Source organism: Equus quagga, chromosome 11 (assembly GCF_021613505.1).
Source record: "Equus quagga isolate Etosha38 chromosome 11, UCLA_HA_Equagga_1.0, whole genome shotgun sequence".
Classification (NCBI taxonomy): Eukaryota; Metazoa; Chordata; class Mammalia; order Perissodactyla; family Equidae; genus Equus; species Equus quagga.
Window position 1 is genome coordinate 61,990,321 of NC_060277.1, and position 12,344 is coordinate 62,002,664.

Sequence of the window (12,344 nt, forward strand, 5' to 3'; positions counted from 1 at the left end):
TTTTAATTCCTCAGTCTATACCCACCTGACTTCACCACTGCACCCACGATGCTCTCACCTTGGTTGCCAACCACCTCTTTATTATTAAATCAAACAACACTCTTCATTCCTTATCTTAATGGAACACAGGAGCAGTAGACATGATTAAAGACTCCCTCTTTCTTGACATTTTTCTCCCACCTTGGTATCTGGGATATCACAATCTCCTGGTTTTCCTCTTGGTTTTCTAGCCACTCCCTTTCGTTGTCCTTCACCAATATCTTAAATGTCAATATTCTTCAGGATCCTCTTTTCTTCTCTCTCCACACATTGTGTAGGTCACAGCCATTCCATGACCTCAGCTGTCTTCTGTACACTGACTACTCTCACATCTCAATCTCTGTGCAAACTTCCAGACCTCTCTAGTGAATACTGTTGACTAGAGTGTCCCACAGGCACTAGACACTCAAAAATCAAATTAATAATTTTTCCTATCAAGTAACTCTTTCCTATCCTGGGCTTTTGCCTCTGTGAATAGAATTAACATACACTCCACATCCGACTATGCCTATGCCAAATCTGAATCCTCTCTGTCTTCCACCACCCACATCCAATGGTCAAGTCCCATACTTTCCACTGTATTAACGTTTTTCAAATCTGCCTTCATCTCTCTATTCCCACCACTGCTTTCTTGGTCCAGTTACCATTGCCTCTTGGCTAGTTTATAGCAACAAGTTCTTGGAACAGATCCTTCCCTCACAACCCTCACAAAGAAGCAATTTTATTGACACCTTGACTTTGGACTTCTAGCCTGAGACGATAAATTTCTGTTGTTTAAGCTACTTGACTTGTAATGCTTTGTTACAGCAGCCTGAACAAACTAATACAGTTCCCAACTTCTGACATCTCTGGTATTTCGACATCTCCACCCCCAAATCCTCCTGCATCCTTGCTCTAATCTCTAGCTATCCTGAACTCTTACATCCCCCTGAACATGGTAAATTCTCACTTACCTCCAGGCCTTTGCACAGGCTGTTCCCTCTGCCTGGAATACTCTTTTCCTCCCCTTTTGCCTGGTTAATTCCTATGTCATTAATATCTTGTGTTAGTGGTCTCCTCTGGAGAGTCCTTCTTGACCATCCTCCCTATCCAACATTTTATTAAATGCCCTACCTATAGCACATGGTAGGTGTTTACTCTCACATAAGGACATATCAGACTATCTTGTCATTCCTCATTTACTTGTTTATCTCCTTCACTAGATGGCAAACTTCCTGAAAGCAGGGGTTGTGTAGTGGAAATCTACACTTTGTGCCTTTTGAACATCGTTCCCCCTTTTGGTAATAGCACCCCAATTTTCCCTTAGAAAACCTCACCTCCTCCACTATCAGTGCGTGAGATTCAAGTGGTCCCACTCCACGGCTCAGGGTTGAACAGAGCGGATCCAGGCCCTGTGAATGAATTTGTACCTCATTCTCATGGCCACAGGGATGGGCGTGACTGCCCCCCACCCCCGGCCCCCGACCGCTAAAAACAACTGTGAGATTTCTGCTGGGACTCTTAGGAATGAGAAACTGTCTTTCTGCTGGAATTGCTAACCTGGCAGGATGTACACCTGGGGCTGCTGGCAACCTGTGAGCTTCTTGCTTCTGCACCGGGAGAGCTCACCAGAAAGTAAGGCCAGAGCAGGGAAGGCAGAGCCATGGCACGGAGCAAGATCAATTCTAGTCCAAACCAGGGCTTGAGATCTCCAATCCAGGGCTCTTTTCACAATATCTCAGTTCCTCCATGTGGTTTATAGATTCACTGATGAGCAAATGACAGTCAGGAATAAATTCAAGAGAGAAAAGCAGATAAAAACTGGGTCTTACTTGGGGAGTCTATACATTAGGTCATCTTGATGCCCAATTTATTCTGTTATTATTCAGTTTGCTCAGTTGCTAAACCAATGAAAACCTTGGGTTGTCTAGTTGCATGTGTACATGTATTTTCATAGCATATATGTAACATGAGAGTCTGGTTTTTTCACAGAAGTCCTCATTTTATTAGTACGGTCAGCAGTAAGTGCAGGCAAGATATGCAGTGTTTAAGATGAGGGACTTTGGAGATAAAGTTTGACTACTGGCTCTGCCATTTTTTAGGTGTGTAACTTTAAGCAATTTACTTAGCCTCTCTGGACCTCAGTTTTTTCATATGGGGCAAAATGGGGATGACAATAATACTGCTTGATGGCACCATTGTGAGGATAACAGGAAGTCACACACCTAAAGGGCATAGCACCCTGCCTGGTACATCAGACAGTCAAGACAAAAGCTTACACCTGTTTTTAAAATAAACATTTTATTTAAAAATATATATATTTTTTAAAAGAACACATGCCAACTTTGGTATTTTAGCCATTGCTTCTTTTCTCTTCCTGGTAACCCACATTTCTTTCTGGTTCTGTATAGTTGAGCAAAGGAGACCAATATGAAAACAAACAAAGGGGCCCTGCAGAGCACGTCCGCCTGGTCTTTTGATTTCTTTACAAAGAGCCTCTTGGAGTTTCACCGAGGGAGGACTTCCAGCACCCAGCAATGCATCGCCCTCTTTCCCCACTGGAGGCCCGCTGGAGAGGAACTCTGGGGAGCAGTGTTGGTTCTCTTCCTTTGGAAAACATTAGAATAGCAGCCAGGATCCCCATCATTGTTCTCCCTTTTTCCACAAACACCCAAGAGATGGGAAACCACTTACAGGAAACTCACATTACTAGTGTCCATGAAGGGAGCAGAGGATTAAAATAAGCACAAAACAAGTTCAGAAGTTTGTCTTACTCCATGAAAGAAATTACCAAATCCCAGAATCAGAAGGGAACTTACTCATACGTTATTGAACTGAATGAGCCCTATTACAATTTCCCTGACAGATGATAGAAAAATTCTTCCCAGATCTCTTCCTGTCTTAAAATCTCTTCGTGGAAAGTCTCAACCTAGCCAGGGCTCCTCTGAAAATGTGGATTCTAGAATCAAACCCAGCTCCTTAACGTGACCTGCGCAACTCTCAGAACCATAGGACCATCTTCTTCCAGGATCTTGACCCTGTGTGTCTATTAATGTCATCTGTCTAATAAAGCATTAGCAATTTCAGCATCTGAACTACCCTCCTGGTTTATACTGGATTTATAGGAAAAAGAAGACCCCAGATTCTTTTCACTCCAACTTCTCTCAAATCTGATACCAAGTGGTATGTCAGCATTTGTGGGCTTCCCACTGTGAGACAGGCAGCAAAGACCTGAAGAGGGAGGCCACGCCACCTCCACATTCTACAGATTTTCTCCTAAAAAAAGGAGGCTCACCATGGACACCCCTCCCCACCAGTAAGTGTCCCTTTTGTCTAGAGAGCTTGTTATGAAGACTGAGAATAGGGGTGAAGAGAAAAAAATGCTTCCTTCACCCTTCCCCGATTTTCAAGGGGCTTCAGAATCTGGCAATGAAAGCAAACTCTCAAGCTCTCACAGATGCTTAAGTGGTGGGAGATTGAAAGAACTCCAAGGGATGTAGAGCTGCTGTTTGATCAGAGAGAGAGACAAAAAAGAATGTTAGTGTGGGAGACAGCTTTTAGCTAAAAAGGGGCTCTCCACTCTCCTTTCTGGAAAAACGAAGACCATCCTTTTTTTTTTCTCTTTTATTTTTTTTTTTTTTGGCAGCGCTACAGAGTTTCTGATTAGAGGACTGGGAGATTCCCCATGTTCTTGCTTACAGCAACTGCAACTCCCAGTCACTCAAAATCGGAATCAACTGTACTGAGTCAATTTGGTATTGGATATCCGGGGATTTGCATGCTTTGCACAGGTTAGACATCAAGTAATTATCCATTATGAGTAAATTTGATGCAGGAGGTTCAGCCAGACCAGGATCCATTTCTAGAAGAGCTGATAGAGTTTTAAATAAATAATTTATGAAAAAGACTGTCTTGAATGCTTGGGATAGGTTTTATTTTTATTTTTCAGATTGGACACAAATGTTTTGAATGGCAAAAGGCTGCCAGTTCACAGATTCTTGACAATTCAGGTGGAGACACTCTTGGTTTCCTCACTTACTGGTGCAATCATTGCATTGTTCAGAACAGCTTCTCATCTGAAAATTTGTAACAGACTTTTCATAAAACAGTGTCTGAGTTGAACTGAGAGGTTCATAAGGAATTTGGGGGCTTTTTTTTCCTTCTTCCTTTTCCTCCTTCTTTTTCTTCCTTCCCTCTTTCCTTTCTCCTTTCCTCTGTCTCTGAATTTGAGTCTTTCCTTCTTTCCTTCCTTCCTTCCATCCCACCTTCCTTCCTTCCCTCCTTCTTTCCTTCCTTCTTCCCTCCCTCTCTCTCTCCCTTATAATAGAATGTGTGTCAACTCAATAACATTGTTAGAAGCAGGACCACCACTAATGAGCACTGGATAATGAAAGCATTGCACAAATGAATTTTCTGACTCCGTTGGATAAGTATGAACCTACAGGACCACAGCAGCATTGGGAATAGCTGCAAATGTCTTCAGGTCTGCTTCACCATGGGGGTTCCAGAAGTCTTAAGAAAACCACATGTGGTTATTTTTAGGCTCTAAGAGCACTAAGAAATGTGAACGTGGCTATCTCCATAAGTCACTGTACATCTTTTAGTACATCTGTACATCTTTTAGTCATGCCCAATTTGTCACCAGAAAAGAGGACACAACGAAGAGTTTAAGAGAACTTAAAATAAAAATCCCCAATAGGAGACAGATGAATTAACATGGATTATCTGATCCACTGGGAGCTGCCAACTTCATCAGTTTTCTCCCAATTATCCCCAGTTTTATCCCGTAAATCTCACATCTGATCTATGAAGAGATAGCATGACTATAGTATGTGGAGACTCTGAGAGGAGGTCGAGATCAATAATCCTTGGGTCTGCTCTGTGTTGAGTGTGTTGGTTTACAGTAGCAAACAGGAACCATCTTATGGTTTGTCTACTGTGATGCGTGAAGGTCAGTCCCAGATTGTATCCTAAAAAGACCCCAATGAAGATGCACAGTCTGACAAAGTGCAGAGGCCTCCTAACCGAGTGAGTCCTTCTGATAGAGACACCAAAGGAAGTAATAATTAACATTCAGACCAGAGTCTCAGAGTAGGGACACCGTGAGTTTGTTTTCCAAAGGAAGTAAGGGGAAAAAAATAACATACAGATTGCACAACGTGGCACATGAAAAATGTACTGACCAGCAAGCTTTGTCAAAATCCAAATAAAACTTCAATATCTGAGGAATAAAACAAATGTGAGGAATGTGTTAATAAGGTTTTCTTCCCCATCGCTTCATCTTCAAAGAAAAGACTGGTAATTTTTCCCTCTAGATTTTTGGTTCTGATGACTAACATAAAAGCAAAATGAAAAATTTACCAGGTGGGTCTTTTAAAGCACAATGCAGATCAAGGAATGTAAAAACGATTTTCATGTTCCTTTTATGCTCTTCTATAAGATACTGTATTACTGTTTCCAGCTACTAATGGTGAAGCTCCTCTGTCGTTTCACGTCCATATTCATTGTCAAGATGAGCATGTTGATGATAAGCAAGTGGCTGTGAGTCATCGGGCTGGAGCCCTTAGTCATACACAGAGAGGCAACGTGGAGTCTGGTTGGTTAATCAGGAACTTGTAGTGAGAAAGGCCATATCATTTCACAGCAGATTGAGGCTTAAAGGTTTTTGGTATAGAACTCTGTAACACTGCTTTTCAAAATACACAAACATGCATATGTGTCTATATATACATATGCATATGTGTGTATTTCTATGTGTACATTCATACACACAAATACATATACATATGTATACATCTATACCCATTTGCATGTGTGTGTATATATATATACATACACCTTCCCCCCCACTGCCCCAGTAAGATCTGGCAGCTTTCAGAGTCACAGTCACCAAAAACACTCCGTGTTCACACACATTTACAGGTTAACAATGGAATGACTTCTAAATCTTTGGTTTATCAAAAAAAGAACTTCTAAAATCACAACGTTTTTGGTTATTTTCTCCTTAAGTGCACAGTGAACAACATTTTTTTACAAAACAAGAAACAGTGCCTTAGTGATTTAAATTAAAAAAAAAAAACAGCAGTAGCTACTTTCTACAGCATGCAACACTGTATATAAAACGGTGGGTGGAGCCACAGAGAGCTTTAGAGGGACTGTCATGTAATTTGAGTTTTTCAACTCCCAGCGAAAGCACGAAAAGCACGAGAGGTAATGAGGAATGCATGAGACAATCGTCTTTTCTTCTTCCATCATTTTCAGTGTGCAATTGTGTTTTCTTTCAGAAACCCAGACCTAAAATGCTCTCTCCTTGTAAATATAATTCATATTTATCTTTACAATAGAATGATTTCCAATTTCCCCAGAGCAACACAAATCAATGATTGCTGTAAATCAAATGAGGGTAGAATGAGCTTTGTGACAGATGGGCCAAGTCACCAGTTTCTTCCTAAGGACATTCTTTCAACTTCCTGTTTCAGCAAATTATGCATAAGGTCAGTGAGTTCTCCAGGAGAACCCAGACTTTTAGCTTTTGAATTTATGGCTTTATTGGGAGTATGTCAGCTTGTTAGATCTGAGAAGTCCTCTTCTCCCACTGTTGGTGCAGAAAAAGAAAGATCTTCAAAAGAGGAGGAAGAGAGGATTGGTATCTTGAAAGAAAAGCAGAGCGGGAGAAAGAAAAACAGAGGTGGACCCCCCCCCACGCAGAAAAAGAAGTTGGACCCTCCATAAGCAATCCTATTATAGTAACCCAAGGTATTTATTCCCGTGATATGCGAAACGATGTTCTCTAGTCCTATCTAAATTATCCCTGATTTGGCTTCCTGAAGCTAGAGAGATCCTTCCAATCTGCTCACGTGGTCATCTCTGGTCTTTGGAACTAAAGGGGGTTGTGTTAGAGAACCTTCTACAGCAAGAGGTTTATTTTGGCTTTAGGGTTCTCCCCTGTTTCTCAATGCTTGTCACCGCAGAGACAGTGGGAGTGACTCGGCTACTGGTTAAGAAAGAGAGAAGTTCTGGGTGGGGTTCTCTGGACCAAATGCAGATCTGCTGTTATCAGTGATCACACAGAGTCCTGGATACAGGATTGGAAACCACTCCAATGGGCAGCCTTGTGGCTGAGGGACACTGAGTTGATTTCACCTTCCTGGGAATGTATTGGTCCTGTCCCTCTATACTGCCTCAAGAACTCCCTAACTGAAGGTGGGCCTGACTTCTATTTTGAGAGACAGGTAATGGAGAGATGAGAAGCAGCCTCCATCATGGATATGTCTTCCATAACCCTTGACAGACAGGCTTCCCTGTACTCCCCAAAGAGTTTACATTTTCTTTCCACAGTACATCTAATAAATTCATGAGAAGAGCTTACAATGTGAGATTATGCCCCAACAATGCCTGAGAAAAATTATGGGCTAGAAAAAATACTGGTGTTTGAAAAGGCAGTGAAAGAATTTTGGTTTTGGCATTCTGATCTGAGAAAGTATATTTTTGAATGTATTGCTGAAATCATCAACAGTTACTGAATGTTGGTAAATATTACATTATCTATATAAAAAAAGACTCCTATTTGTTCTTGTTGAGTGTCACAGAAGTCTCCATTACTTCTTTTTAATTCCCTCCTCTTCCTCCTCTCCTCCTCCTCCTCCTTTGGATAACATAAGTATTTATGGGTGTGTGCTTTGTCCCATGGAATTCCTATTGGTCTTCCTTAGCACTTTTGCATCAGGCATTCTACCACTGCTGTAAGTGAAGGTCCATGGGGGAATTCAAATTGAGATCCGTGACATCCAGGAAATCAATGTTAAAGATGCTGGGCCCGCTGGTGGTGAGGGAGTTAAAGCTTGGTGTGGAACTTGGTGGAGTGAGGTCCAGCCACTCCATGGTTTCCCAAGGAGATTCAGTGAAGCTTAGCTGCAGCCCATTGCTGTCCACAGAAGAGGGCGAAAACTGAGTCTGCATTGGGGAAAGGGGGCCTGGCAAGATCTCGTGTGCATTGAAGAGGTCTTCTGCAGCCTTCCCAGAGAATCCATCCATTATCCCATCGAAAGGAGGCTCCTCGCTCCCAATTTTTAGAAGGGCGACATCGCTCACCTTTCCTAAGGGGCTCTGGGAATTTAACAAGACTTCAAGGTGCTCATCACTGTCGGTGCCATAGTGATCGAAGGGGAGCTGGCCTCCCGAAGACGTGTGTTCAAAGGACGCCGAGGGCTTGGGGAGGGCAGCAGTAGGGCTTCGGGAAGACCCGAGGATCTTTGGGACTTTTTGAAGACATGAATGATCCTCTCTGGCATCAGCTGGCATTTCTGTTGGCAAAATACAATGGGAATTGTTCAATCACACAATATGAATCCTTGGAATGAATGAGTTACACTTAGACACAGGAGATGGCCACGCTTCTCTGGTCATTGCTCATCACCCAGTCTCCTCCCTCAACTGCCCTATATAACCTCAGTTCTTCCTTCCTCTGGTCTCTCCCCAGACCTTTTCTGGGAATTCCACTCTGTGATTATCAAACTCTCAAAACAGATTCCGTTACCTGCTCCTTCACTGACACCTGGCTGTTTGCTGAGGACACTACATTCTATGTTACACCCCTCCCTCCATGGGGCTCATTTACTTCAGAGCCAGAAGATGAGTCATCAGGTGCCATCCACTGCCACTTTCTGACACACTGCCTCCCTCTTATAACTCCTCCGTGGTTCCTGGGGTCATGTTGCTTTCCCCATTCCCAGTCTCCTGGTCACTCCTCATCATCCACTGAAAACTCTATTCCCTGGTTTATTGCCTTTTTTCCCCTTCAACTCTTGTCATTCTCTGTGACTTCAGCATCCGCAGAAGTAACCCATTGTCCAGCTGGCCTCTCAGTACCTTGACAGCCCATCCCCCTCAACTCCAGCGCTTCCTCCATTCCCACTCTGTTAGACACACCCTGGGCCTCATCATTCCCAAATTCTGCATCCCTCTGAAAGCTCAGTTTCAAGCAAAATTTCCCACTCTCTGTCCATCTCCTCCCATTCCTCCAGCTCACTTATTAAGTACTCCATGACAGCAATTTCTCAGCTACTTGCGGTCACTCCAGTCTACTGACTACTATTTTATCACCACCCATCAGCGCCTTCTGGTTTTTACTTCTTTCACTTCTGATCTACCACTATAATTACTCTCTTATAAATATTCTCAAGCCCCTGGCTTTTTTCTCCTTTCATGATATTCCCTTGGCAAAATCCCACACCTGAAAGATCTTATCATGTGTTTTCTCTGAGCCTGCCTTGGATAAGCTGGATGTTACAAGAGAAAAATTACACAATGAAGCTGACCGGTTTCACTTTAAATTCATGATGTCAAGCCTACAACTGGCACATAGCGCTGCCCTGCAACCCTACTGTGTTTCTCCAGAAAACTCAATTCATTCATGATTGGTTCATAACCACTCTTCTTTCCTCCAATCTCCCATGTTCCCCTCCTGCACTGTCACTCTTTGCTGACCTTGCCACATACTTCATTAAAAACATAAGGGTGTCTGATATGAACCTTCTCATCTTTCCATGAGAAAATGTATAAAGATACATATACCTGTGTCCATTTTTCCTTCTTCCCTCTTGTTGCAATGGAAGAAATGCCTGTTCACTTGCTGTTGTCCATCTTTCTAACCAGACTGTGAACTCCATGAAAGTGGAGTCTTTGTCTGGTGTAGCCTTGAGCCTAGTGCCTGGCCGCTCCTTCTCGGAAACTTTACATGTTGTTGCTTAAGGGTTCAGACCTGAGGCCTTTCCTTTTTACCTATATATTCTCCTTACATGATCTTATTCATTTGTGTGCTCTCAAATTCTAGGCACATACTCTGTAATCTTTTTTAAATAAATAAATGAATGACTTAAAAGGAGGCAAAAAGGGCATGTTGGTCATTTTTTGTAGCTAGCTTGAATGATGTTTAATCATGAATGGATCATCCAGTGGGAGATTGCTAACGGAATTTCATTTTGAGTAGATAGCATAAAAGTTGCTTTATCTGCTTTCTTCTTCTTCTTATAATTGAGAAGATAGGGACATTGGGAATAGAACAGCAGAGAGAAATGGTGTAGCAAGAGACGACATTTAGGGAAACAAAGACCGAAGTGAAACATGAAAACTATTAAAACGACTGGTGAAAAATGTTCCAGGATAAAGGAACAAAGGCAATGAGGAATCACCCACTATGGCTTCTTTTATCTGCTCTAAATGTGGCCATGGAGCTCAGATGAAGTGACCCTCTACCCATAAATGGCTTTTTGGTCTGACTTACAATGAGCATCTGACCTTGGTCCTAATGGTTCACTCCCTAGAGTACGTGCAGGTGCAGTCTCCTGAGGGACAAGACACAGGGCAGTCTTACCTCCACTTTCAATGAGGACATCCAGGAGTTCATCCATCTGCTGACTCCGAGTCATTTGCTGTTGTAAATTAACCAAAGAAGACCAGAGAAGTTATAAGGTGGCTACCTCTTCTGCGGAAAATCATTAGAAGCAGCACTACAGGTTTCTAAACTAGATTTGGTGAGGGCTTTCCCCCCAATTGTGGTAAAATACACACAACATAAAATTCACCATCTCAACTATTTTCAAGCACACAGTTCAGAGGCATTAACTGCATTCACATGGTTGTGCCACCATCCCCACCATCCATCTCCAGAACTTTTTTCATCTTGCAAAACTGAAACTCTGTACCCATTAATGCTAACTCCTCCTTCTCCTCCTCTCAGCCCCTAACGACTACCATTCTGCTTTCCGTCCTATGAATTTGACTACCCTAGATACCTCAGATAAGTGGATTCATACAGTGCTTTTCCTTTTGTGACTGGCTTATTTCACTGAGCATGATGTTCTCCAGGTTCATCCATGTCATAGCACGTGTCAGAATCTCCTTCCTTGTTAAGTAAGGCTGACTAATATTCATTGTACGTATAGACCACATTTGCTTTATCCATTCTTCCATTGATGGACACTTGGGTTGCTCCTAACTTTTGGCTTTTATGAACAATGCTGCTATGAACATGGGTGTGTCTGGCTAAAGATTTTTGGACCTTATGTGATTAAAACAGTATTAATTTTAGATAGGAAAACTACTGAATGAAACAATCTACTATAACAAGCGAAGGGGAGAGGAAGGCAGAATGCTCCCAGCACAGAGGCCTTCAGAGTGAGTTCAGTTGTTTGAGAGGTTTCCATCTCAGAAGCAGGGCATCTTAATGCACAGGTAGTATGGTCCTTTTTCTCACTTTGAAGTGACTTGGATCGGCCTCCTGTTTGGGTGTTGGCCCAAGAACGTGGCTCACATTTCCCTGGTTCCTCATCAAAGTAGCCTGTGGAACTTGTTGACCCGTTTAGGGTATACACCACTCCCCTCTGGCTCATCTGAGTTGTTAAGTAGTCTCGTTTATGGAAATCCACTTTGCTTAGCCCTCTTCTTTTGAGACTGTGAAGGATCAGTTGATGCTTACAGAAACCAGGGGAAGGAAGGGGGGAGAACAGAGGCAGGTATCTGTCTCCCTCCTCTAAGAGCCCAGTGCAATAAACACAGGCATCAGTAGTCAATACAAACGGAACGCTGCTCAAAGAATGAGTCATGTGCCAGTCCAGGAGGCATTAGATGCCCACAGGGCCTGGCAGGTAATGTAAATGAGCCAACTACAGAACAAGAGAGAGGGGCAGAGCGTAGAACATATGCCTAGTTCAAGGAGGCAGTGGATACTTTGTTTCAGGAAACTGTTGTCTGGCAGAAATGAGGCTCCAGTATTGCCAGATTCCCTAATTTTTCATAAATGAGAAACCCCACTTTTTGCCTAAGATCTCCTGATATTTAGAACGCTTTCTCAGCCAAACGAAACCTAACTGCAGGCTGATTTTGATCTGCAGGATACCAGGATGCAGCAACGGATGTAGATGTTCTTTTCTAAGTTGAGCACAAATGAAGGTCCTTCTAATACTTTATCCAAGCTCAGATCATTTGAAATATGAGTTTATTAATTGTTTTTCTTTTCTTTTCTACTTTTTATTTTGAAAATTTCCAAACATGAGCGAAAACAAAGGATACAATGAGCCTCCGTTATTACCCAGGCTGCACGGCCATCAATATTTTGCCAGGATCACTGAATTTTGAAGCTAGGAAGAACATTAGAAAGTGTCACCCTGACAATTGCTCTCGTATACTTGAGTACCTATCCTGTCCCTGGACTATGTGGTAAGTGCTACATTATCTAGAATCCTTACGAAGTAGATATTGGCCCTATTTTATACAAGAGAAGTTGAGCACTTGCCCAACTGGCAGTGGCAGCTGGCTAGTGGCCGAGC

General features: G+C 42.6%; 1 protein-coding gene across 5 annotated transcripts in view; it reads right to left on the minus strand.

Moving 5' to 3' along the window:
• Positions 1–2,362: 2,362 nt before the first annotated feature.
• The window catches only part of MYOCD (myocardin), a 95,552-nt gene continuing 85,570 nt past the window's right edge, over positions 2,363–12,344 (minus strand). For all 5 annotated transcript variants that reach the window (XM_046677887.1, XM_046677886.1, XM_046677885.1 and 2 more), the window contains 2 exons: positions 10,391–10,448; positions 2,363–8,321 (listed from right to left, as the gene is read on the minus strand). In XM_046677887.1, the coding sequence (XP_046533843.1) occupies positions 7,750–8,321; positions 10,391–10,448 (630 nt within the window). In that variant the 3' untranslated portion in view covers positions 2,363–7,749. The remainder of the gene's footprint in view (positions 8,322–10,390; positions 10,449–12,344) is intronic.